This window comes from Anabrus simplex, chromosome 4 (genome assembly GCF_040414725.1).
Source record: "Anabrus simplex isolate iqAnaSimp1 chromosome 4, ASM4041472v1, whole genome shotgun sequence".
NCBI classification, from domain to species: domain Eukaryota; kingdom Metazoa; phylum Arthropoda; class Insecta; order Orthoptera; family Tettigoniidae; genus Anabrus; species Anabrus simplex.
Window position 1 is genome coordinate 55,389,210 of NC_090268.1, and position 27,434 is coordinate 55,416,643.

The 27,434-nt window shown below is 38.1% G+C and overlaps 1 protein-coding gene across 2 annotated transcripts in view; it reads left to right on the forward strand.

Moving 5' to 3' along the window:
• Window positions 1-27,434, forward strand: part of LOC136871609 (uncharacterized) — a 161,608-nt gene that overhangs the window by 60,710 nt on the left and 73,464 nt on the right. For both annotated transcript variants that reach the window (XM_067145064.2, XM_067145065.2), the window contains exons 4-5: window positions 13,668-13,826; window positions 19,743-19,852. In XM_067145064.2, coding sequence (XP_067001165.2) covers window positions 13,668-13,826; window positions 19,743-19,852 — 269 coding nt within the window. The remainder of the gene's footprint in view (window positions 1-13,667; window positions 13,827-19,742; window positions 19,853-27,434) is intronic.

Here is a 27,434-nt window from a genome sequence, read left to right on the forward strand (position 1 = left end):
TGCTTTCCTAGCCTTTTCCGAAATGATTTCAAAGAAATTGGAAATTTATTGAACATCTCCCTTGGTAAGTTATTCCAATCCCTAACTCCCCTTCCTATAAATGAATATTTGCCCCAGTTTGTCCTCTTGAATTCCAACTTTATCTTCATATCGTGATCTTTCCTACTTTTATAAACACCATTCAAACTTATTCGTCTACTAATGTCATTCCACGCCATCTCTCCACTGACAGCTCGGAACATACCACTTAGTCTAGCAGCTCTTCTTCTTTCTCTCAATTCTTCCCAACCCAAACATTGCAACATTTTTGTAACGCTACTCTTTTGTCGGAAATCACCCAGAACAAATCGAGCTGCTTTTCTTTGGATTTTTTCCAGTTCTTGAATCAGGTAATCCTGGTGAGGGTCCCATACACTGGAACCATACTCTAGTTGGGGTCTTACCAGAGACTTATATGCACTCTCCTTTACATCCTTACTACAACCCCTAAACACCCTCATAACCATGTGTAGAGATCGGTACCCTTTATTTACAATCCCATTTATGTGATTACCCCAGTGAAGATCTTTCCTTATATTAACACCTAGATACTTACAATGATCCCCAAAAGGAACTTTCACCCCATCAATGCAGTAATTAAAACTGAGAGGACTTTTCCTATTTGTGAAACTCACAACCTGACTTTTAGCCCCGTTTATCAACATACCATTGCCTGCTGTCCATCTCACAACATTTTCGAGGTCACGTTGCAGTTGCTCACAATCTTGTAACTTATTTATCACTCTATAGAGAATAACATCATCCGCAAAAAGCCTTACCTCCGATTCCACTCCTTTACTCATATCATTTATATATATAAGAAAACATAAAGGTCCGATAACACTGCCCTGAGGAACTCCCCTCTCAACTATTACAGGGTCAGACAAAGCTTCACCTACTCTAACTCTCTGAGACCTATTTTCTAGAAATATAGCAACCCATTCAGTCACTCTTTTGTCTAGTCCAATTGCACTCATTTTTGCCAGTAGTCTCCCATGATCCACCCTATCAAATGCTTTAGACATGTCAATCGCGATACAGTCCATTTGACCTCCAGAATCCAAGATATCTGCTATATCTTGCTGGAATCCTACAAGTTGAGCTTCAGTGGAATAACCTTTCCTAAAACCGAATTGCCTTCTATCGAACCAGTTATTAATTTCACAAACATTTCTAATATAATCAGAAAGAATGCCTTCCCAAAGCTTACATACAATGCATGTCAAACTTACTGGCCTGTAATTTTCAGCTTTATGTCTATCACCCTTTCCTTTATACACAGGGGCTACTATAGCAACTCTCCATTCATCTGGTATAGCTCCTTCGACCAAACAATAATCAAATAAGTACTTCAGATATGGTACTACATTCCAACCCATTGTCTTTAGTATATCCCCAGAAATCTGATCAATTCCAGCCGCTTTTCTAGTTTTCAACTTTTGTATCTTATTGTAAATGTCATTGTTATCATATGTAAATTTTATTACTTCTTTGGCCTTAGTCTCTTCCTCTATCTCGACATTATCCTTGTAACCAACAATCTTTACATACTGCTGACTGAATACTTCTGCCTTTTGAAGATCCTCACATACACACTCCCCTTGTTCATTAATTATTCCTGGAATGTCCTTCTTGGAACCTGTTTCTGCCTTAAAATACCTATACATACCCTTCCATTTTTCACTAAAATTTGTATGACTGCCAATTATGCTTGCCATCATGTTATCCTTAGCTGCCTTCTTTGCTAGATTCAATTTTCTAGTAAGTTCAATTTCTCCTTACTTCCACAGCCATTTCTAACTCTATTTCTTTCCAGTCTGCACCTCCTTCTTAGTCTCTTTATTTCTCTATTATAATAAGGTGGGTCTTTACCATTCCTTACCACCCTTAAAGGTACAAACCTGTTTTCGCATTCCTCAACAATTTCTTTAAACCCATCCCAGAGTCTGTTTACATTTTTATTTACCGTTTTCCACCGATCATAGTTACTTTTTAGAAACTGCCTCATACCTGCTTTATCAGCCATATGGTACTGCCTAACAGTCCTACTTTTAAGACCTTCCTTTCTATCGCATTTATTTTTAACTACCACAAAAACAGCTTCATGATCACTAATACCATCTATTACTTCAGTTTCACTATAGAGCTCATCTGGTTTTATCAGCGCCACATCCAGGATATTTTTCCCTCTGGTTGGTTCCATCACTTTCTGAATCAGCTGTCCTTCCCATATTAACTTATTTGCCATTTGTTGGTCATGCTTCCTGTCGTTCGCATTTCCTTCCCAATTTACATCTGGCAAATTCAGATCTCCCGCTACAATCACATTTCTTTCCATGTCGTTTCCCACATAGCTGACTATCCTATCAAATAATTCCGAATCAATATAACAACACAATAGAGCAATGCAATTAGAAACAATAGAATAGAAACAAACTAACATCACATCACATGCCATGAACACGCTAATCAAAGAATGTAGTAAAGGACGTGGCAAGAATTACTCATAAAACAAGAATAATCCTAAAACAAACTCATTCAAACAAGCTCTCTGTAATACCCACACGCACACTGTAAGACTACTCAGCAACACGGCAGTTCGTAGAGCAAAGTGAACGCCGCAAACTCCTCGGGCGACTGAGTAGTTCTCAGCGCCACCACTGGGCAATCTTTTGTCTGATTGGGCAGAGACCTACTGCCCGCACCCCACTTCCCCTAACAGCATGTAGGCCGCCTGCCATCAGAGCAGGAAAAATCTATAGTTAGTAGGTACTTGCAGAGTGAAGGAACCCTCTATCACATGTAACAATATCTGCTTACACCATACCTTGGCTCTCCTGGTGTACTCCATTGCTGATATAGTACGCTAACAGTTCCTACCCCGCTCTACTATGACTATCTATACTACTGTACTACTCTTGTACAGGGTAACCTCAAGAATGGATTTTTATGATACTCCCACCAGGGCCTTTCTTCTGACTCAAGGAGTAACACAGGCTAGGTATTATTTTGCTGTGTTTAAGAGGGAGATGAAGAGTAAACAAAATTTACCTTTGTAAGGGAATACACCTCCCCTGCAAACCACGTGACCTTGCTGCGGTGGGGAGGCTTGCGTGTCCCAATGAAGCAGATAGCCGAGCCGTAGGTGCAACTATACCTCATGGGTATCTGTCAAGAGACCAGACTAACGAATGGTTCATCGAAAGGGGGGTAGCAGCCTTTCGGAAGTTGCAAGGGTGGCAGTCTGGATGATTGACTGATATGGCCTTGTAATAATAATCAACATGGCTTAGCTGTGTTGATACTGCTACACGGCTGAAAGCAACGGGAAACTACAGCTGTAACTAACTCCCAAGGACATGCAGCTTTCTCTCTATGAATGATGTACTGATGATGGCTTCCTCCCAGGTAAAATATTCCGGAGGTAAACTAGTCCCCCATTCGGATCTCCGGGTGGGGTCTACACGAGAGGGGGCGATCATCAGGAAGATGGATACTGACATTCTGCGAGTCGGAGCGTGGAATGTTAGAAGTTTGAATCGTTGTGGTAGATTAGAGAATCTGCAAAGTGAGATGGATAGACTAAAGTTAGATATAGATGTAGTTGGAATAAGTGAAGTACGTTGGCAGGAAGAACAGGATTTTTGGTCAGGCGACTACCGAATTATCAACACAAAATCAAACAGGGAAAATGCAGGAGTTGGTTTAATAATGAATAAGAAAATAGGGCAGCGGGTAAGCTACTACAACCAGCATAGTGAAAGAATTATTGTCATCAAGATAGACACCAAACCAATGCCCACCACAATAGTGAAGGTCTATATGCCTACTAGCTCAGCGGATGATAAGGAAATCGAAAGAATACATGAAGAGATAGAAGATTTAATACAATATGTAAAAGGTAACGAGAATCTAATTGTGATGGGAGACTGCAATGCAGTGGTAGGTCAAGGAAGAGAAGATAATACAGTAGGAGAATTCGGATTGGGACAAAGGAACGAAAGAGGAAGTCGGCTGGTTGAATCCTGCATTGATCATAATTTAGTCCTTGCCAATACTTGGTTCAAGCACCACAAGCGACGGCTTTATACGTGGACGAGACCTGGAGACACTGGAAGGTATCAAATAGACTTCATTATGATCAGGCAGAGATTCAGAAACCAGGTGTTGGATTGCAAAACTTTCCCAGGAGCAGACGTGGACTCTGACCACAACTTGTTGGTCATGAAATGCCATCTGAAGTTGAAGAAATTGAAGAAAGGAAAGAATGCAAGGAGATGGGATCTAGACAAGTTGAAAAAAAAGAGTGTGAGGGATTGTTTCAAGGAACATGTTGTACAAGGACTAAATCAAAAATCTGAAGGAAACACAATAGAGGAAGAGCGGATAGTCATGAAAAATTAAGTCAGTAAGGCTGCTGAAGAAATGTTAGGAAGGAAGAAAAGATCAACTAAGAATCAGTGGATAACTCAGGAGATACTATACCTGATAGATGAACGACGAAAATACAAGAATGCTAGAAATGAAGAGGGCAGAAAAGAATACAAGCGATTAAAGAATGAAGTGGATAGAAAGTGCAAGTTAGCTAAGAAAGACTGGCTGAAGGAGAAGTGCAGGGATGTCGAAGGTTGTATGGTACTAGGGAAGGTAGATGCTGCATACAGAAAAATCAAGGAAACTGTTGGAGAAAGGAAATCTTGGTGTGTGAATATTAAGAGCTCAGATGGAAAGCCACTTCTAGGGAAAGAAGACAAAGCAGAAAGATGGCAGGAACATATCCAACAGTTGTATCAAGGTAAAGATGTAGATAATTTGGTTTTGGAACAAGAAGAGGCTGTTGATGTTGATGAAATGGGAGACCCAATTTTGAGGTCAGAGTTTGACAGAGCTGTGAGAGACCTATATAGGAACAAGGCACCTGGAATTGATGACATTCCCTATGAATTACTGACTGCCTTAGGAGAAGCCAGTGTGGCAAGGTTATTCCATCTAGTGTGTAAGATGTATGAGACAGGAGAAGTCCCATCCAATTTTTGCCAGAATGTTGTTATACCTATTCCCAAGAAAGCCGGTGCTGACAGGTCTGAAAACTATCACACCATTAGTTTAGTATCTCATGCCTGCAAAATTTTAACACGTAATATTTACAGAAGAATGGAAAAACAAGTTGAAGTTGAGTTGGGAAAAGATCAGTTTGGCTTAAGAAGAAATGTAGGAACACGTGAAGCAATTCTGACTTTACGTCTGATCTTAGAGGATCGAATCAAGTAGGACAAGCCCACGTACATGGCATTCATAGATCTAGAAAAGGCATTCAATATTGTTGATTGGACCAAGCTATTTAAGATTCTGAAGGTGATTGGGATCAGATACTGAGAACGAAGAATTATCTACAATCTGTATAAAAATTAGTCTGCAGTGATAAGAATCGAGGGTTTTGAAAAAGAAGCAGCAATCCAGAAAGGAGTGAGGCAAGGTTGCAGTCTGTCCCCCCTCCTTTTCAGTGTTTACATAGAACAGGCAGTAAAGGAAATCAAAGAGGAATTTGGAAAGGGAATCACAATCCAAGGAGAGGATATCAAAACCCTGAGATTTGCCAATGATATTGTTATTTTAACTGAGACTGCAGAAGATCTCGAGAAGTTGCTGAATGGTATGGAGTCTTGGGTAAGGAGTACAAGATGAAAATAAATAAGTCCAAAACAAAAGTAATGGAGTGCAGTCGAACGAAGGCAGGTGATGCAGGAAATATTAAATTAGGAAATGAAGTCTTAAAGGAAGTAGATGAGTATTGTTACTTGGGTAGTAAAATAACCAACGATGGCAGAAGTAAGGAGGACATAAAATGCAGATTAGCACAAGCAAGGAAGAGCTTTCTTAAGAAAAGAAATTTGCTCGCTTCAAACATTGATATAGGAATTAGAAAGATGTTTTTGAAGACTTTTGTGTGGAGTGTGGTATTGTATGGAAGTGGAACATGGACGATAACTAGCTCAGAAAGAAAGAGAATAGAAGCTTTTGAAATGTGGTGTTACAGAAGAATGCTGAAGGTGATATGGATAGATCGAATCATGAATGAAGAGATACTGAATCGAATTGGCAAGAGGAGATCGATTTGGCTAAATTTGATGAGAAGAAGAGATAGAATGATAGGACACATCTTAAGAAACCCAGGACTTGTTCAGTTGGTTTTTGAATAAGTGTAGGTGGTAAGAACAGTAGGGGTAGACCAAGGAATGAATATGACAAGCAGATTAGAGCAGATGCAGGATGCAATAATTATGTAGAAATGAAAAGGTTAGCACAGGATAGGGTGGCTTGGAGAGTTGCATCAAACCAGTCTATGGACTGATGACTCAAACACACAAGGGAATACAGTGTTTAACGCTTAAAGCTCGAACTACATACATCTCTGCCATCTCTAATGCATCTGACACCAAAGAGTGCAGATCAGGCCTATGAAATACTGGTACTTGATGCAAGAAGTTCTTAGAGTGCAGAAAGCTGTGGAATAAATTATAAAGTCCATTCAGTACTGAGAAGTATTATTGAACCTTTATTTTTTTTCTTGTATATATAAATGATATGAGTAAAGAAGTGGAATCAGAGATAAGGCTTTTTGCGGATAATGTTATTCTGTATAAATAAATAAATCACAAGATTGTGAGAAACTCCAAAATGACTTTGATAATGTTGTGAGACGGACAGTACGCAATGGTATGATGATAAACGGGATTAAAAGTCAGATTGCGAGCTTCACAAATAGGAAAAGTCCTCTCAGTTTTAATTACTGCATAGATGGGGGGGAAACTTCCTTTTGTGGATGATTGTAAGTATCTAGGTGTTAATATAAGGAAAAATCGTCATTGGGGTAATCACATAAATGGTATTCTAAATAAAGTGTACAGATCTCTGCACATGGTTATGAGGGTATTTAGGGTTTGTAGTAAGGATGTAAAGGATAGGGCAAATAAGTCTCTGGTAAGACCCCAACTAGAGTATGGTTCCAGCGTATGGGACCCTCACCAGGATTACTTGATTCATGAACTGGAAAAAATCCACAGAAAAGCAGCTCCATATGTTCTGGGTGATTTCCAACAAAATAGTAGCTTACAATAATTTTGCTACATTTGGGCTGGGAAGACTTGGGGGAAAGGAGACGAGCTGCTTGACTAAGTGGTATGTTTTGTTTTTCAAGAATAATTTTAATGTTTATTGTAACAGTAATTATGGTACTTTTGACGAGCATGAATTAGACACAGGGCATGTACCGTTCTGATTGAAGTGCTTACAGAGGAAGAGGATTTTTTGAAAAAATTCTGAATTTATTAACAATGTTCAAAATTATATCACCTTCATACAGCAAATATGCAGGAAATGGTTCTTTCCTTATCCAGGCTGGTGGTGTATTCAAAATCCGGCTGCTCTCCTCGTACTGCCATCAGTCTCCTCTCGGCACCATGGAACCACGATTTCTCCCACGATGGAAATTCTATAAGTTCTGGAATATCCATACAACGTCCAGAAGATCGGGATAACGTAGTGATGTGAGCACTGAGATTCGGTTGCACGGAGAATAACTTATGACTGTACACATTAGCACCTGGGACATGGAAAGAGTTTCTTGAGTGACAGATTTGAATGTTGAACAGAGAAATCACTCGTAGTGTAACGTAATCAAATGTCAATAAAATTGACTAAAGAAAATGTGACACTTGTAACAGTTTGTAATTATTACACACGAAATATTTGTTTAGGGTTACGTGCAATTTTAACTTAATCACTTGAAAAATAAAATGTTTCATTTGCAAACCGATTTGGTTCATTAATTTGAAATTAGATGGTGGTTTGATCACACACAAAAAATACTGTCTATTGAAAACCCATAGTTTAAATGCACAGTTCATTGCTTAGTCATGAATAAACAGTTTAATTTCATGGTAAATGTGCACCTTAAACACAGTCTAATGTCTACCATGAATGCAAAGTTCGAATACGTAATTCACTTCTTAGCACAGTTCAGTGTCTACCATGAATGCACGGCCTAAATAAATATCCATAGTCAGTCATTAACACACAGCTCATTTTCTATAGTGAATGCACAGTTCAAATAAGTGTTTCACAGTCTATCATTAACTCACAGTTCAATTAAATGCGTAGTACATGGATTGAAACTAATCACAGTCCAATGTCTACTCTGAATGCATGAGATATTGGAAAATTCCACGATTTCTATAAGTTCAATGACACAGTCATAGATTGAAATTAATTCATTAATTAATCACTTGTCACAGTCTGAAAAGTTCTGACACACAAAATTTGCAAAATATTTCAATTAGTTGGAAATGCAAATATCGTTCACAATTTATCACTGTTCGGATTGTTTCATCAATCATGGGTTATGAACACTTGTAAGAAATGTAAATTTGATACATCTGTCTGAATAAATCGCCATTAAAGTTTAAATCAATCTAAACTGAGGCTAGATTCTATCACTTGTGAATCACGAGAAATTTTAAGTTTAAGTTGAAGACTCGGCAAAATAAGACTATCCTTGTAACTCGCTGAAATATTTATAAGTTTGAATGTGGAGTTTAAGTCTTGAACTCGGCGAAATGAGACTATCACTCGCATAGCGTCGCGGTCCCCACGAGCCGACCGGCTGTGGCATAGAGGACCCGTGTTCTCGCCCGCTGCTCGCCACACGAACTCCACACACAATATAATACACACAGTTCTGCTGAGGGAAGCAGCTCTCAATTGATACACAATCCAAGCCAAAATATGTCTTTACATTTTGCTCAACGACTTCGTTGTCTCTTGCCGGATTTTTACAAAACCTTGTAGGAATGGAGATAAAATATGGAGCTACATGTTGATGTAGTTGATTTTACCCAATTATTACTGTGAGGGAAGTTATTAGCCGAAGAACCTTTCGAAAATTCCATGCTGGCATAGGCTCTCTCTGTGTCACGAGGAGGCAGGCTGTGACGTCAACCCATCAACTGCGGGGACTTAGTTCCATGCCACTGTTCCTGGTACATCATAAAGAAACTGTATACATGTTTCATTTCTGCTTCTGATCAATTGTGACAAGACCTTTTATTTAAATTGAGAATCTTCCTACTCTAAGTAGAACTCAGGACTTTCAAGAGTAAAATAATCAAGTGTCGTTCTATTTGTGACTGTCATATTTACAGAGAAACTCTATATTTGTATAACATTTCATTTATGACAAGACTTTTTATTTATTTGAGAATCTTACAGTTCTAAGTCAAACTCAATACTTTCCAAGTTCTAACTTGCGTGAAAAGGATTATACTGTGTTAAGTGTCATGCTAATCGTGACTTCAAAATTTTGAAATTGTGATTTTTGAAGCTTTATTCTCAAGATACTTTTAGGGGCATCATAAGTCCCACATTAAGAGTGTTTATATGTGCATTGATTTAATGATATGTTTATTTACGATTGCCTGTTCTCATATTTGGCTGAAGAAAACGCTCACCAGCATCGAAACTAGTTCCAAGGTAATGTTATAACTTATATGGTTTAATATTAGTATTGAAAAGGTGGATTGTTAATTTACTTCTCTATTAAATGGTATGTTCCGAACTGTCAGTGGAGAGACGGCATGGAAGGACATTAGTAGACGAATAAGTCTGAGTGGTGTCTTTAAAAGTAGGAAAGGTCACAACATGAATATAAAGTTGGAATTCAAGAGGACAAATTGGGGTAAACATTCGTTTATAGGAAGGGGAGTTAGGGATTGGAATAACTTACCACGGGAGATGTTCAATAAATTTCCAATTTCTTTGCAATCATTTAAGAAAAGGCTAGGAAAACAACAGATAGGGAATCTGCCACCTGGGTGACTGTCCTAAATGCAGATCAGTAGTGACTGACTGACTGACTAAATATTCAGTTAACTGTCTTATCTCTGGTTGTACTTGTAAACAACTACCTACATCAGAAATTCATTCCCTATGAAAATGCTGCCAGCAATTCTGCTACCATCACACTGAATAGAGTAGGCTTCAGTAGAACTGCAGCTGATATTACTAGCCTTGCAGCTCTAAATTTGGGAGGCAGAGGGGCTGGTAACAACTGTCGGCTGTCCTGAGAATGTTTTCCGTGGTTTTCCATTCTTGCACATTAAGGCAAATTTAGGGACAACTTCTATTATAAATCATGGCCGCGCCCACCTTACCTTCTCCACAAATCACATCACCGATAAAAAATCTCCCTGGTCTGCCGTCTTGTCATTACCACCCAGGAGGCCCACCATATATGCATATGAAATGAAAACTTGAACACCCTCCCACTCCATCACTCAACTTCAGATTAATTTTATTATAGTAGATACTTCAAGTCTTAAGAGTAACTTAGTAGTGGTTATTCGCACCCACACATGGGCTGCGCAGTTTGGTCGAAGCGGCGGCCGGGTGCTGGCACTGCGGACACCATTTTGCAAATTGACAGACCCCCTTTGTACCCTGAGATACACTGAGAGCAGCAGGTTCCCTGCCCATGATTGCAATGTTGTGAGTCTCTGCACACCTAGTGTTCACGCTCATACTGCTCGCCTTTACTTGGGCGTGAGAATGTTATGTTGTGCACCTCTCGTACGGTCCTGCCGGCCTTGGCAGCGGACGAAGTGGAGATGTGATGATGGACGGTGAAGGGACCTGTTCCCTATCAAAGGCTCGCCGGCTGAGTGAGAGCCCATGTTCAGCGGCCTAAGAAATTTTAGTTGGCGGCCACTCGGCCAGCCAACGGAGCAAAGCAAGTCTGTGTTCCGCAGGCCGCACTCGGCGGCGGCGGTCTATGATGTTTGGTTTTGGCCTCGACCCAAATTGTCTGGTCATGTTTCAAGCTTTATTCAGTTTGGGGTTTCCTGTGGCATGTGACAGCTGTTTTGGGTCATTGTCTGGCTTTCTCTAATAATACTTTATTAACGGTAATACCATTTTACATAACAGTAGAGAAGAATAAACAAAACAAAACACACTAAAAAGAAAGTTCAATGGAGTATAAGTAGAAAAATATGTACAGATATATACACAGGTTATATTACAAGTAATCACAGGAAAGTAATAGTCAATTCTGGAGATTATGTAAGTGATTTCTCAATTTTGACAATGAGCAGTTAAATATATCAATATCCAGTTTGTTTAGAGATCTTGACATTCGTTCAATTGGCCCATTGAATGCATAGTTAGTTCTATGCCAATTTGTAGACAATGTATTCTTGAACCTTGTGCGTCTGTCTGGTACATGTACGTTAATTTTTGCAAGGAGTTGTGGACAATTCACCAAGGAATGAAGCAATTTAAAAATGAAGAGTGTATCCAATATTTCACGGCGTTGTGACAGGCTATGCATATTTAAGGACTGTTGTAAGGATGTATAATCAACATTATCATATGAGAATCCTGCTCTAAATGAATATAAATGAAGAAATTTATGTTGTACTGAATCTAATCTATGGATAGCGGTCTGATGAGAAGGGTTCCAAACAGGTGTACAGTATTCTAGTACAGGGCGTACCATAGACACATACAGCAATCGATAGGTAGCTAAGTCTGAAAATTCTCTAGAATATCTAGTACTGCAACCCAATCTTTGAAATGCTTTCTTACAAATATTTTCAATATGTTCATTAAACGATAGGTTATAACTGAATAAAACACCAAGGTCATTAACTTGTGAAACAGGAGTTAGAATGTTGTTATTACTAAATTTGTACTGAAATGATATTTTCTTCTTGTTTTTAAAAAACAATATTATTTTACATTTCTCATGATTAAGATTCAACCCATTTTGAATGCAATACTTTTCCAGATGATGTAAATCTTCTTGAAGTTTTAAACAATCAAGTGGACAATTAATTTGCATAAATTTTTTTGCATCGTCAGCAAACAAAAGCAATTCAGAATTCTTAAGTATATTTTTTATGTCATTTATGTAGAGAGTAAAAAGTAAGGGCACAAGGTGAGACCCTTGAGGAACTCCACTGGTAATAATAGGTGCAGAAAAATGATTCCTTATTTTAACAGTCTGCACGGTTTTTAAGATATGATTCAAACCATGAGAGGAGACTCCCATTAATTCCGTAGCCTGTTTGTTTTTGCAGCAAGATATCGTGGTCGACAGTGTTAAAAGCTTTTGAGAAGTCTGTATAAATGCAGTCCACTTGGGAGTGGTTCTCTATTGCATCCAAGAGGAACTGATAGAATAAAAGAAGATTGCTACAGGTTGACCGTCCCGAAAAGAATCCATGTTGCTCATCAATGACGATGTTTCTAAAGAGAGGTGTGATTTTGTCAAGAATTATTGAGTCAAAAATTTTGGAAATATGAGAAGAAATTATAACTGGTCTATATTGTTTTATGTCAGTTTTATCACAATTTTTGAAAACTGGACTAACAAATCCTTTCTTCCATTCCACTGGAAAAACGTCTTGGTTTAATGATAAGTTGAACAGATAAAAGAGTGCTTCACATAAAATAAATGAGCAGTACTTGAGCAGGTATGTTCAAACACCATCAGGTCCTACAGTTTTCTTTAATTCCAGAGATATCAGTTTGTTGTAAATTTCTGCCTTACTAATGTTTATAACTGACAGATTGACAGAGAAAGGATAATCATATGACTTGCATTCTGATAAGAAGAAAAAACGGATGAAAAGTGGTTAGCAAAAAGATTGACAATATTTTCTCCAGTATCTGCTGTAACTTCATTAAGATGCATTGTTGAAGGAATATTATTACATGACCTTTTAGAACTTAGATATTGCCAGAATTTCTGTGGATTGGAAGTAATACTTCGTTCACAATTGGAGACATACATTGTATAGCAAGATTTAGATTCAGACTTGCATTCATTTCCTAATTTCGAGAAATGCTGATAATCACTACTGAGACCTGATATTTTGTATCACTTGTGTGCTTTCTTCTTTTCAATAATCAGGGACTTCAATTTATGATTAAACCACTTTGGGAATTTGGGAGTCTTAAAATTCTGTATAGGGATGTAAAGTTCCACGCCATAATGTAGTACTGAATAGAAGATTTCTACTGCTTTATCAACTGATCCATTTTGAAACATCTCCTTCTAGCTGAACTGTGACAGATAATAATTTAGTCCATTATAGTCACCATTTAAAAAGTCAAAATAAAAACTATCAGCAGGCAAGGAATGGTATAGTTCATTTATAGGTAAAGAAATCTCTAATGCTGGGTGGTATGATGCAGGACAGCAAGGAAACAGAAATGCAACAGAAAAATGAAGTTGAGAAAGTTAGTGTAAATCTCTCACCGTTCTGGGCTGATAAACCACCAGACATTTGGTTTTGTGAAGATTGCCAGAATAACTACCGAGTCACCAAGATTTAATTATATACTTGCTCAGCTGGAACTAAGATAGAGCATAGGTTTTAAAATATACACATTAAAAATGCCCACTTTTTATATTTTCATACCAAGAGTACTGTATCCAAATAGATTGTGTTGAATCAGTGAATTTTCAATGCATTTTAAGGCAAGAACTATTTCCTTATAAGGCTGACTTTGGCACATCTGAAAATGTGAGCATGGCTGTTAATGAATATATTTTTTGCTTTCCCTAGACATGGATGAAATACCTGGTGAAGGAAATGTGATTATTACATCCACACTCAATTCAGAGAGGAAATTTCGCATGATGGGTGGTGGCACAACATACCTAAAGCTGATAACAGATGCAACATCTAGTTCTGGGATCTTGTCCTTCTCCTATAATTGTTATGGTAAGTAAGCAAGGCTGAATTAAAAAGCATGGGTATCTACCCTGGATGTTAAATATTTAATTTTCATAGGAGGTGTTAAAGAAAATTTTGAACCAATACTTAAGTTACATAAATCACTATCAAGTTTTGTACTAGAACCAGTGTGTTTCATCTTGATACATTTAATCTGTTGTTGTTTCGTTGTTGTTGTTGTATGAACAAATTACTTGAACCATGAATGAGGTTGTCCAAGAAAAAAAAATGATCATTGCTTTTGAAACGCAGGCATATACAGATTGGCCTGAGTCTATGATGACCTCACATATAAGATGACTCTGAATTTTTGTGCCAATTTTTCTTTTTAAATTTAGTAATGAAAGTAGTTATAACATATTCAAGCTCTTCTATTACTAAACTAATTTAGTAAGCCCTAAAGTAATCCTAAGACCAAAAGTTTTAAATTAATATAAGGTATTGCTGATAGGCAACCATTTTATTGGCATAATTTGCTGATATCCATGGCAAAACAGTAATGCACCATTGTAAACATGATCCTAAATGTCATGGCACCCAAGGCTTGAATTCAGTTACTGGAACTGAAGCCTTTAATCTAATAACTTTGTGACTTACTGGATATCTCAAGTTTCATTTCTCCAGCAAACATTCAGTAGCAACACTGTCAATTTCATTAAATTTTCTTGTGTTTGATTCTTTTCTTGACATGTCAGCATTCTTAAACTTTTCTTCATCCTTGTACCAATGTTGGACATTGCATTCAGAAATACCTGTAGGATCCTTTTGGGCGTAAGATGGCTGCCATCCAAGACACACTATAAGACTTACAGTACAATGACTTGCGTGAGCTTTAGGAACCAAGAAACGAAGTCAGTATGTATATATATGTAGTTTCTTAAGGTAAAGAGTGAAATTTTATTTTTTACTTTCTTGGATTCTGGAATCGAGTAAAGTGATTCTTTGCTCTTTTTTTTATTCATTATGAAGAAACATGTAGTAAAATTATTATTCAAAGTAAATATTTGCTCTTGACCATACTGACATAAGTGGTGACCCCGGCATGATGCAGGAGAGCAAGGAAACAGAAATGCAACAGAAAAATGAAGTTGAGAAAGTTAGTGTAAAGCTCCCGCCCTTCTGGGCTGATAAACCACCAGACATTTGGTTTTGTGAAGCCGAAGCTCAGATTAAGATTGCCAGAATAACTACCGAGTCACCAAGATTTACTTATTTATTTGCTCAGCTGGAACCAAGATTTGTGGAGAACATCTGGGATTTAGTAGCAAGTGAGGATGCAAATAAATACTTCATAGCCAAGGAACGATTGCTAACCATTTTTAAGGAGAGTGAAGAGAAGCAGATAAAGAAGTTTATAAGTGAAATGCAGTTAGGTATCATGAAACTGAGTCAACTTCTCAGAAAAATGAAAGGACTAGCTGGTACCAACATCTCAAAAAAAGATTTTTAAAACATTGTGGTTAGATAAGCTTCCAATAAATGTACATAATATTTTGGTAATATCAAATGAGGATCTGGAAAAGGTAACAGATGGCAGATAGAATATGTGAGATGAAGTATGTTGTAGAAGTCCATAAACCTAAGGTTCAAGGGCCAAACACATAAAGCGCACCTATACCCTCAGCCGTAATGATGCAAGACCTATTGGCCAGGATTGAAGAATTAGAATGAGACCTGCAATGTACAAGATGATCCCCCAGTAGAAACAGATACTACCACCTAAAATCCCACAATTAAAGTAGAGCTAAGCCAAATTTTGACAGGATTGTGAGCAACTGCTTAAAGACCTCAACCATATTATAAGATGGACAGCAAGCAATGGTGTGATGGTAAACAGAAGAAAAGTCACGTGAGTTTCACCAAGAGAAAACATCCTCTGGCTTAATTACTCACTGACAGAGTGAAAGGACCACTGTAAGTACCTAGGAATTAATATAAGGATTCTCATTGGGGTAATCACATAAACGGGATTGTAAATAAAGGTTACAAATCTCTTTATATGGTTATGAGGGTATTTAGGATTGTATTAAGGATGTAAATGACAGTGCATGAGGTCTCTTACTGCTTACTAAGCAGTATGTAATACCAATATAGTCTGTTATTGGACATTATAAATTTTCCAGCTAACTCATTCCTGGTTACCAGCATTTTGCCCCAGTGTGCTAAGTTGGGCTCATCAGTTGGGAAATAGCACACCTACCAAGACGCATGGCTAATGCTAGAGAATATCATAACTGAAGCACCCTTCCAATAACAAACCAATAAACTTCTATTGGCCTCACACATTCAACAGAGAACAGAAGATCTATTATCAACAGGTAATATAAAAGAAATACAAGTATTACCAGAATGCAACATTAAAGAAATACATATTACGAAAATGAAACTGCCTTCAACTGGCTCATAGGCCCCTGGGCTATGAACCTGGTACATTCACACAGCACAGCACATACAGAAGCACAACTCTTACCCAATTACACACCCATTTGATGCCACAAGCATTAACCTTTCGCTCAATATACACAAGCAACATTCAGTCATGACTTACGCTCCGATGCTCGCAGCCCAGCAGCCTCAGGTTTGAAAGAAACCCCAAAGTAGATGCTCCAATAGAGCAACAAATAAATAACGAGACTCAAACGCTGGACACAACCAGCCACCAAGACTATGCTTCAAAAGGGAAGGGGAAGGAACAGGACGGGGGAACAACCAATGTAGAAACAGCAAATCACATACCAATACACTCAAATAATAGCGCAGGTGCTCTTCAAGTGTCTGTAAGCATCTTTTGAGTCAGAGAGTAATTCGAAGTTCTCGTTAGACGATTTTTTGAAATAAATGAGAAACATCTGTGATACTTTCCTTTATTTTCTTTAATTATGAAGAAAATTATTAGCAGAAATACGCTCAAAATGTCGTTCGTCCCGACTAACCGATTTTTATAGTGCCACAGCAAGTAGTGGAGACTACACGTGCTGTGAGGAAGGGTAGTAAGGGTATTTTCTTCTTTCATTTCACTTTCTTTGGGGTTGATTGAATCGATCATTTCTCTGTATGTTGTTCTTTTCTTAGTGCCCAGTATTTCTTAATTATTTTTATCTTCATTTTCTCTCATCTTCCGAGATAATAGGTTTGGTTACTAATGTAGATTTGTCTTGGAACCTTATTTTTTTGCCTTTAGTTATTACTTTAGCTGTTCAATCAAATAGTGAATTTTCTGTCAATTTTAATTCTACTAGGTCTTTTTCAGTTTCTTTAAACCAGTTGGGTTTTGTTTTGCAGTCACAGAAAAAGTCAAAGAAGCAGGAGTGTGTGTATATATATATATATATATATATATTTTTTTTTTTTTTGCCAAGATCATGGACACTGAGGCATGATTCACCACTTGCTGCGCACATCCGTCAGTCTGGCGGTTTCTTTAGTGTCTCTTATTTCTTAGTGTGCTTTCAAATTGTATAATCCCGCCATACTTCTATTTAATTGTAATAAATGCATAATATTGTTCCTTTGGTGAAAATTTTATTGTGATGTATTGAATCAAAATTTTTAAAAACTATCGTTACCGCACTTAAATTGGTAAACTGTCAACCTTTACCTCTCTGTCAAAATTTGCTCACAGAGCACCAAAAAAAACCAACTATTTTATAGATTTTTTCTTCAGTTTTGATTACATAACCCTCTAACCCCACCCCCATCCGCTATATCCCACAACCCCTAGGTACTGTTTGTTGTCTGTATATTTTTTTGCCCCTGTACTTTTAATTTCCAGTCACCGCTACTGAAATTATATCTTATATTATTGGTACTAGTTTTGACCTTGCTACATTAGGTCATCTTCAGCCCTGATCAAAATTGGAAATACATGCATATACAGGGTCTTCTTTTTAGCTCGCTCCATGTGTCGGGGGAGCATGCACAGAAGGTGATAGCGTGGCCCGGTGACTCATTTGCTTAGATATATATTGCTTCATGACCAGCTAAGATGATCTAATGCAGTACGGTAGCGATAACCATTACTTCACAGCAATAGTTGAGTTAAACATCTGTGGTATTGGTAGTGTGTTCAATGTGTTCGCTTTAAAATAGCATAGTTTCTGTAGGAATACTAAAGTAATCGTGTGTTTAATGAGTAATGTATGCAGTAGAACAGTGTGTATTCATTGTGTTGTGCCATGCGAAGCATTCTTCTTATACAGAATGCCACTTTCGATTCATTTGCAAATTTCCTGGCATCTACCCTCCCCATAGGAGGATGGTACACAAATTAGTAAAGAAGTTCCACACCACCAGGTCCATTCTTAACAAGAAATCACGCACAAGACAAACTGTTTTAACAGAGAAAATGCTTGATGAAATAGGAGCTCTCTTGAAAAGAACTCCAACAAAATCCCTGTCGTGTCTCGCCGTACAAGCTAATGTATCATTATCTTCTGCTCACAAAGCAACAAAACTGTTAAAAGAAAAACTGTACAAACCCACCCCTGCCCTATCTTTAAGAGGACCTGACAGTTTTGCTACGGTTCGGTATTGTAATTGATTGCTTCAGTCAGTTCACGATGGGTATGTTGACCCAGACATTTATTTTATAGTGATGAAGCATGGTTACACTTAAGTGGCTATGTAGATAGTCAAAATAATTGCTTCTGGTGTGCAAAAAATCCCCACCAGCTGCATGTGAACAACCCTCACACAAGAGAAGAACTACAAGAGAACATTACACAAGTTATTTCAAACATCACACGGGCTGAGATTCACAGAGTGTCTGCAAACCTATTTACGAGGTGTCAGGCGTGTTTGACAGCTGAGGAACAACATCAAATGTAATGCCAGGTAGGTTTTAGACTAACAGTTTTACTAGAAATGGATTTCTATAAGTGTAGGGGCACCAGCCATGCCGTGCTCTGAGTGGTGCTGTGGAGTGAACTAAAAACAGACACTGTATAAAACCACCAATCAAAAATTACAAATTGGTATGTCTTAAATAAAGTCTTAATCTAAAACAGTGATGAAATGTGAGACTACATATTTAAAATAGGAACTAAAATAACACATTAAAACTGTTGTGAATGGTGTTGTTGGAATATTCCAGTGTCCTTATAATATACAAGTATTCTTGTGTCTTGATATGATCTTGGAGCTGATATTCATTGTTTGTATTGTGGATCCATTCGATCTACATATAATGCCTTATTGCATAGATTATACGAGTAATAGTTTATATAGCTTCGAAGGGGGCATTCACAATTTGAATAAGTGGGCTTTCCATCAGATGTAATGATCTTTGTTTTAATTCAGTGTGAAGTAAATGTCTGAAAAAGAAAAAATATTTGAAGCAAATTTTGAGAAAAGAAGAGAAGCTAAAATATTGAGATTAACATACAGCCACACGAGACTCACTCCCATGTTCCTCATAACTTATGTGCACTCGGCATGGACACCAACACCAAACTGCGGGCTTACAAGTAAAACACATTGTCAAAGAGAAAAACATTAGTCGTTCATTGGCAACATCTGATCTTAAAATAATATTATGCAGTGGGTTTGTTACAATATCTCGAATACTGCTGTGTAGCTCAAACAGTATTAATGTATTTTACCTAAATTAAATTCCTCTCTTTAGAATTAGCAAGAAAATTCAAATTAGAAAATTCATTAACCAAAATAACATCATATGATTTAATGAATATCACCAGTGAATGGAGTTGGAAAGAAATAAACACTCAGGCCAGTATGAAAATGTGAGAACAACTAAAAAAAAAAACTGACACAATGTGTTTTGCTTATAAACCCATGATATTTATTTTATTTGTTGATTACTAACACTTTTAGTAGCATCAGTCTGAGAGTTGAGGTTCTCAGAAACGGATTAAAGGTGACATACTTTGTTTCTTTTTCCCACAGACAAAGCCAGTTTAACTACAGCAAAGCCTACCACAGAAATGGCTACAACCACACGACCAGAAGATTATGAGGTGATACCTATCTATTTAGAGGGAAAATCACAATATGAGGTCAGTTCTCAAATGATATGAATAATTAATATGGCCAAGAGTTTCCCTTAAGTAGCTGAAAATTGCCAAATGCCATGATGAAATGTATGTCATTAGTTGCAGACATGTCTTTATGACAAAGAGATATACATTCTCCCCTTCCTCTTAGATGTTTATGGAAAAAATACTTATTAACTCTGAGGGTTGTTACATAAGTTACATATCTTCTGAGCATGTCACAGAACTGTAAGTCCAGTATGTACATCTGAAAATTTGTGTCGCATGCCAATGAATGCTACTGGAGCCTAGATAGTGGCCCACAAAAAAGTTAGTGCATTACCAGCTGTATTCCTAGACAAATGAAGCAGGTGTATGCATAAGTTTTAGCCAGTTTTTGTGGTAATTTTCAACGGAAATTCATTTTTTGTTTATTCAAACTATTGGCCATCGGCTTCTACACACTTCCCCCATTTTTCACGTAAGTTATGAATACCATACCAAAAAATGCTTGTCTTTTGCGGCAAACCATTCATCGAGCCATTTTCCAACTTCCTCAAAATTGCTGAAGCACTACTCTGCGAGTGCGTGCCCCATTGATGTGAAGAGGTGATAGTCAGATGGCGCCAGGTCGGGGCAGTACAGCGGGTGCAGAAGGATGTCCCATCCAAGTGATTTCAAGGTGTCTTTCACTCGTTTTGCTGTGTGAGATGGTGCATTATCGTGTAACAAAAACACCTTGCCATGTCTTCTGGCCCATTCCAGTCATCTTTCGATCAATGCGTGATTTAAATGATTTAAATTAATCATTTGTTCATGATAGCATTGTGCATTAATGGTTTCGCTGGGCTTCAAGAGTTCATAATACACAGTATCGCTCTGGTCCCACTAGAAGCAAAGCATGGTCTTCTTGCCGATTAGAACATTGATGAAGCGTGTTCACCATATGTTCCTACCAGCAAACAATGGCTTTCTACAGCTTTTTTCTTTTGATTAAATAACAAAAGCAAATGTTCTTTTCCGGGCATAAATGTCAACATGATCACTGAACGATACAACACAGACGCTAGTGTTTGGCGGACTCAACTTGTGTGTGTTGGTAGGTTAATGTCAGATGAACAAACTGATGCATGTGTCAAATTCATAGTAAACTTGATGAGATAAGTGGTATGTTTCAAGCTGTCAATGGAGAGATGGCATGGGATGACATCAGTAGACCAATAAGTTTGAGTGGCATCTTTAAAAGTAGGAATGATCACAATATGAAGATAAAGTCAGAATTTGAGAGGACAAATTGGGGCAAATATTCATTTATAGGAAGGGGAGTTAGGGATTGGAATAATTTACCAAGGGAGATGTTCAATAAATTTCCAATTTCTTTGCAATCATTAAAGAAAAGGCTAGGAAAACAACAGATAGGGAATCTGCCACCTGGGTGACTGCCCTAAATGCAGATCAGGATTGACTGATTGATTGATTGATTGATTGATTGATTGATTGATTGATTGATTGATTGATTGATTGATTGATTGATTGATTGATTGATTGATTGATTGATTGAAGTACCTCATGGGATCACTATAAGAACCTAGGTGTTCATTGGGGTAATAATATTAACGAGGTTGTAAATAAAGATTACAGATCTCTTCCTATAGTTACAAGAGTATTTAGGGGTTCTAGTAAGGAAGTAAAGGAGAGGGCATTTAAGTTACTTGTAAGACACTAATAGGAGTATGGTTCCAGTGTGGGGGACTAAGATTACTTGATTCAGGGAATTAAAAGATACAAAAGAAAGTAGCACAATTCGTTCTGAGTAATTTCCGTTACGAAAATTTTGCTAACTTTAGGCTGGGAAGACTTGGGAGTAAGAAGGTAAGCTGCTGGACTAAGCAGTATGTTCTAAACTGACAGTGGAGAGATGCCGTGAAATGACTTTAGTAGACGAATAAGCTTGAATTAAATTTTAAAAGCAGAGAAGTTTCTAATATAAAGATAATGTTGGAATTAAAGTTGACATATGGGGCAAATTTTCTTTTATACGTATTGGAATAAATTACCAAGTTCTTTGAAAACATTTAAGAAAAGACCAGATAAACATCTGATAGGGAATCAACCATCTGGGTGACAGTCCTAAATACACTTCATTAGTGACTGATGGTTGATTGATCGATTTCTATTTATGTATCCTTTAATTGCCTCTTGTTCTTGTAGCTGACTCAATGTGGTGGTATTGAAAAGTATATCCTAGTGGCCTTCAAATGCATATAAAGTATTTGCATTGCCGCATGGCCAACTCGCTCAGACACAAGCAATAGAAAAGATTATTCTAAGCAATCTGAAATTGTCAGCTATCTGAAAAGTTTAAATAAAAATCAATGCTTTTACATTTTTAGTAACTCTTCAGGCAGCAGTGGCAAATTTAGTTTGCTGTAGCTAGAGGCAGTTAGGGCGAGGCAAGGTTGATGAGCGGAAGTTCTTGCATAATTCGAACATAACTTTGCCTGTTAGCAGCGATGAGGAGGGAAGGAAGTTAGCTTATAGGAGGATAGCAGTGCTCATCTTGCAAAATCCCTATGTAAACAAATTGCTGCTGTTGTTGTTACAGCCTCACGTAAAAGATTTGGATATATGGTCTGGGAGTACTGTCCACCCTACCTAGTGAGTATGGAGGTCATTGATTGATTGATTGATTGATTGATTGATTGATTGATTGATTGATTGATTGATTGATTGATTGCAGTGGCGGTTCATGAGATTTTACTCTGGCAGGGATGTGCCGCCATCTCTTTTCCCTCCCCAGTTGGTTGAGTTTTCACTGACCAGCACCATGATACTTTTAGATGAATAATAATAATAATAATAATAATAATAATAATAATAATAATAATAATAATAATAATAATAATAATAATAATAATAATAATAATAATAATCCGATGGCAGTAGCTGAATAGAAATCTGCTTGCATTACAACATTAATTAATGAATTAACTACACTACAACGGCATTTTTGCACACACATTAACAGGCTAACAGCTAATGCAATCCTGACTACTATGGAACTGCACTGTTTCGCTGATCACAATCACAAGTGATAATAATAACATTCATGAAAACAAATAAACAGTGCACTCCCAAATTTCTCTCTTCTTGCTCAGATTTCAAAGCATGACAACGTATTAAACAATTTGATCACACTACAAATAGTGCCATCACATTATGGTTACATTTTGAATTTTTATTTTTGCTCCTTTATAGAACTGAATTGTTTAAATAGTCACTATAATGGAATTCATTGTTTTGTAAAATGTTTTGGAATCTCTAACAACAATTAATATAAGATGTGAGGGGTAAAGCCTAAGTACATTGGAAAGTGGTTGGTGATGTGCTGAGTGCTCCGCCATCAATCAATCAACGTTAAAAAATAGGTTGAACCTCTTTTTCAATTATTTAATTTTTAACGTTAATACTTTCAATACGGAACAATGAAATTTTTTTCTTTAAATCAATCAATCAATCAATCAATCAATACTGATCTGCATTTAGGGCAGTCACCCAGGTGGCATATTCCCTATCTGTTGTTTTCCTAGCCTTTTCCTAAATGATTTCAAAGAAAATGGAAATTTATTGAACGTCTCCCTTGGTAAGTTATTCCAATCCCTAACTCCCCTTCCTATAAATGAATATTTGCCTCAGTTTGTCCTCTTGAACTCCAACTTTATCTTGATATTGTGATCTTTCCTACTTTTATAAACGCCACTCAAACTTATTCGTCTACCAGTGTCATTCCACGCCATCTCTCCGCTGACAGCTCTTACACCTGCCTGCACTCTTCCTTCCCCTGACAAGCCGATATCATCCTTCCAGGCTCCTCCCACATTCTGCATCCCGCACCATTGCTAAATTCTAGGAACCTACTGAGGGCTCTGCCGGACAGACCATACACCCGCCTGCACTCTTCCTTCCCCTGACAAGCCCAGATAGTTCTTTCAGGTTCCTCCCGAACCCCACTCACTTGCAAAGTGTGGGACCTACTCAGGGCTCTGCTCCCACAGTCTGAACACCTCACGACTACAGAGAAAACATCGAGCGTGCTGGACAGAGCCACGGTCTGAAAGCTGTTGCCATTTTCTTGAAAATAGAAAAGCAAAATATTTACAGCTGAAATTATAAAGATAACATTGTATAACTGAACAGCACACCACCATAAGTTCAACTTTGCTACATTTGTCCATCTCTTTATATAATCAATCGCAGAATGAAATAGCATTAAGTGTTTTTGAAAAGGCGGTGGGGTGGCACCCTAAAGCCCTTCATGCACGAACCACCATTGATTGATTGATTGATTGATTGATTGATTGATTGATTGATTTAAAGGACAAAATTATGTTGATAATCAACCCCAGTATGGAAGTATATTTGTAAATATACGTTAATGTGTTGTCTGCCAAGCACTCTCCTACGTACAGTACATCTCACATGTTTCTACCTGGTTGCAGGGCCATAGACAGCTTTGCTGGGCCCTGGGCAAATGACTTGACTGTGCCCTCACCCTCCCTCCCTCCCTCTCTCACCAAAAAATGCCCCGGGCAAGAAAATTTCGTTGACCTCCTTTAGAAAAATGTTAAGTGATTTTTTTGTAAATTTCTTATACATTTCTTAAAGTTGAACCGTCATAAAATTAAATCTAAGTTTTCCAAAAGCTGAAGTGGTTTTAAGCTTTTTATTTCACATTGTATCTTGCTTTTGAATTAATAAACATTGAAAATGCGTTTTTCAGTTGTCTTAAAAATTATTCTTTGTTTTACTCCAATGTTCAGCACATTAACGAAGTCTTTATATAGGTATACTGGACTACCCTACATAATTGAAATGAGGCGTCTAGTATCAAAACCGGCCAAGTCACAAAATTTACGAAAATGAGTTAAGGTTATAAATTTGAAGTAGAAGTATAGCACTATCAGGTGAAACAAGAATATGCTTTAAAATCGTCCATGTCTTCATGTTATAGAGCACTGAATTCTCGGTCGTGCAACAGAATCGGCCAAGTCATGCAGCCAGTGAATTCAAAACCGGCCAAGTCAAGGAACGAGCGACAATCTTTATGATGCAGCATTATTGTCTGGAACCTTGTGTTGTTACATTAAGCAACAATGTGATAATATCAGTAGACAAAATCGTTCCTTGTAATGTATATTCTTTGAAGTCAAAATATTTTGAGTTTTTGTTCGTTTGCAACACTGATTTACGTATTCGCGGGCTTCTTACTGTCATTGGCGCCAAAGCAATCCTATTTCCGGTGTGCTCGTATTTTGTCATTATTGTGTGCTGTATGGTTCATGTTTGTGGGTTACTGTAGTCACGTCCTAGTTCGTGAACCATGGGCAACGGCTGAGTGGCCTAGTAAGTGGTCCTGAGAGTCGGGATACCAGTTGCTATGGAATGGGAGTGGGCATCTCGGAAATATTCTGAGTCGTGGCCCTCCTTGTGCTCAGGCGGCCAGGACTACACAATTCACCGGTGGTCCATAACCCGTTAGAGGAGAGATCCTCACTTGGACTATGTGCAAGTAGGGCAGCATCCTGCTTCATGAATTTACCGAGCTCAGAACACTTTAAGCAAGCCTCGGACCTATGGGAGTAATGGAGTCCCACTCCCATTTGACAGGCGAGGGACTCCTTGGAAACAACTTGGCGAACGAAATGGAATTCGATGGGGAGCTATCAATATTAATGGGGCTTATGGAAGAAAGAAGGTAGAACTTGCTGAGTCAGCAAAGAAGATGCATCTGGATGTGCTAGGAGTAAGTGATATTCGGGTAAGGGGAGATAAGGAGGAAGAGATAGGGGATTATAAAGTGTACTTGACGGGTGTTAGAAAGGGAAGGGCAGAGTCTGGGGTAGGGCTCTTTATCAGGAATACCATTGCATGCAACATAGTTTCTGTTAGGCACGTAAGTGAGCGAATGATGTGGATAGATTTGTCAGTGGGAGGAATTAGGACAAGAATTGTGTCCGTGTATTCACCATGTGAGGGTGCAGATGAGGATGAAGTTGACAAGTTTTATGAAGCATTGAGTGACATCGTGGTCAGGGTCAACAGCAAGGATAGAATAGTGCTAATGGGCGATTTCAATGCGAGAGTTGGGAATAGAACTGAAGGATACGAAAGGGTGATTGGTAAATGTGGGGAAGATATGGAAGCTAATGGGAATGGGAAGCGTTTGCTGGACTTCTGTGCTAGTATGGGTTTAGCTGTTACAAATACATTCTTCAAGCATAAGGCTATTCACCGCTACACTTGGGAGGCTAGGGGTACCAGATCCATAATAGACTATATCTTAACAGACTTTGAATTCAGGAAATCTTTTAGGAATGTACGAGTTTTTCGGGGATTTTTCGATGATACAGACCATTATCTGATCTGTAGTGAACTAAGTATCTCTAGGCCTAGGGTAGAGAAAGTGAAATCTGTCTGCAAACGAATAAGGGTAGAAAATCTCCAGGATGAGGAAATTAGACAGAAGTACATGGATATGATTAGTGAGAAGTTTCGAACAGTAGACAGTAAGCAGGTTCAGGATATAGAAAGTGAATGGGTGGCATACAGGGATGCTGTAGTAGAAACAGCAAGGGAATGCCTAGGAACAACTGTGTGTAAAGATGGGAAAAGGCGAACATCTTGGTGGAATGATGAAGTGAGAGCAGCCTGTAAACGTAAAAAGAAGGCTTATCAGAAATGGCTCCAAACAAGGGCCGAGGCAGAGAGGGATTTGTACGTAGATAAAAGAAACAGAGCGAAACAAATAGTTGTTGAATCCAAAAAGAAGTCATGGGAAGATTTTGGTAATAACCTGGAAAGGCTAGGTCAAGCAGCAGGGAAACCTTTCTGGACAGTAATAAAGAATCTTAGGAAGGGAGGGAAAAAGGAAATGAACAGTGTTTTGAGTAATTCAGGTGAACTCATAACAGATCCCAGGGAATCACTGGAGAGGTGGAGGGAATATTTTGAACATCTTCTCATTGTAAAAGGAAATCATCATGGTGGTGTTGCAAGCAGTCAAGCTCATGGGGAGGAGGAAAATGATGTTGGTGAAATTATGCTTGAGGAAGTGGAAAGGATAGTAAATAAACTCCATTGTCATAAGGCAGCGGGAATAGATGAAATTAAACCTGAAATGGTGAAGTATAGTGGGAAGGCAGGGATGAAATGGCTTCATAGAGTAGTAAAATTAGCGTGGAGTGTTGGTAAGGTACCTTCAGATTGGACAAAAGCAGTAATTGCACCTATCTATAAGCAAGGGAACAGGAAGGATTGCAACAACTATCGAGGTATCTCATTGATTAGTATACCAGGCAAAGTATTCACAGGCATCTTGGAAGGGAGGGTGCGATCAGTCGTTGAGAGGAAGTTGGATGGAAACCAGTGTGGATTCAGACCACAGAGAGGCTGTCAGGATCAGATTTTCAGTATGCGCCAGGTAATTGAAAAATGCTACGAGAAGAATAGGCAGTTGTGTTTATGTTTCGTAGATCTAGAGAAAGCATATGACAGGGTACCGAGGGAAAGTATGTTCGCTATACTGGGGGACTATGGAATTAAAGGT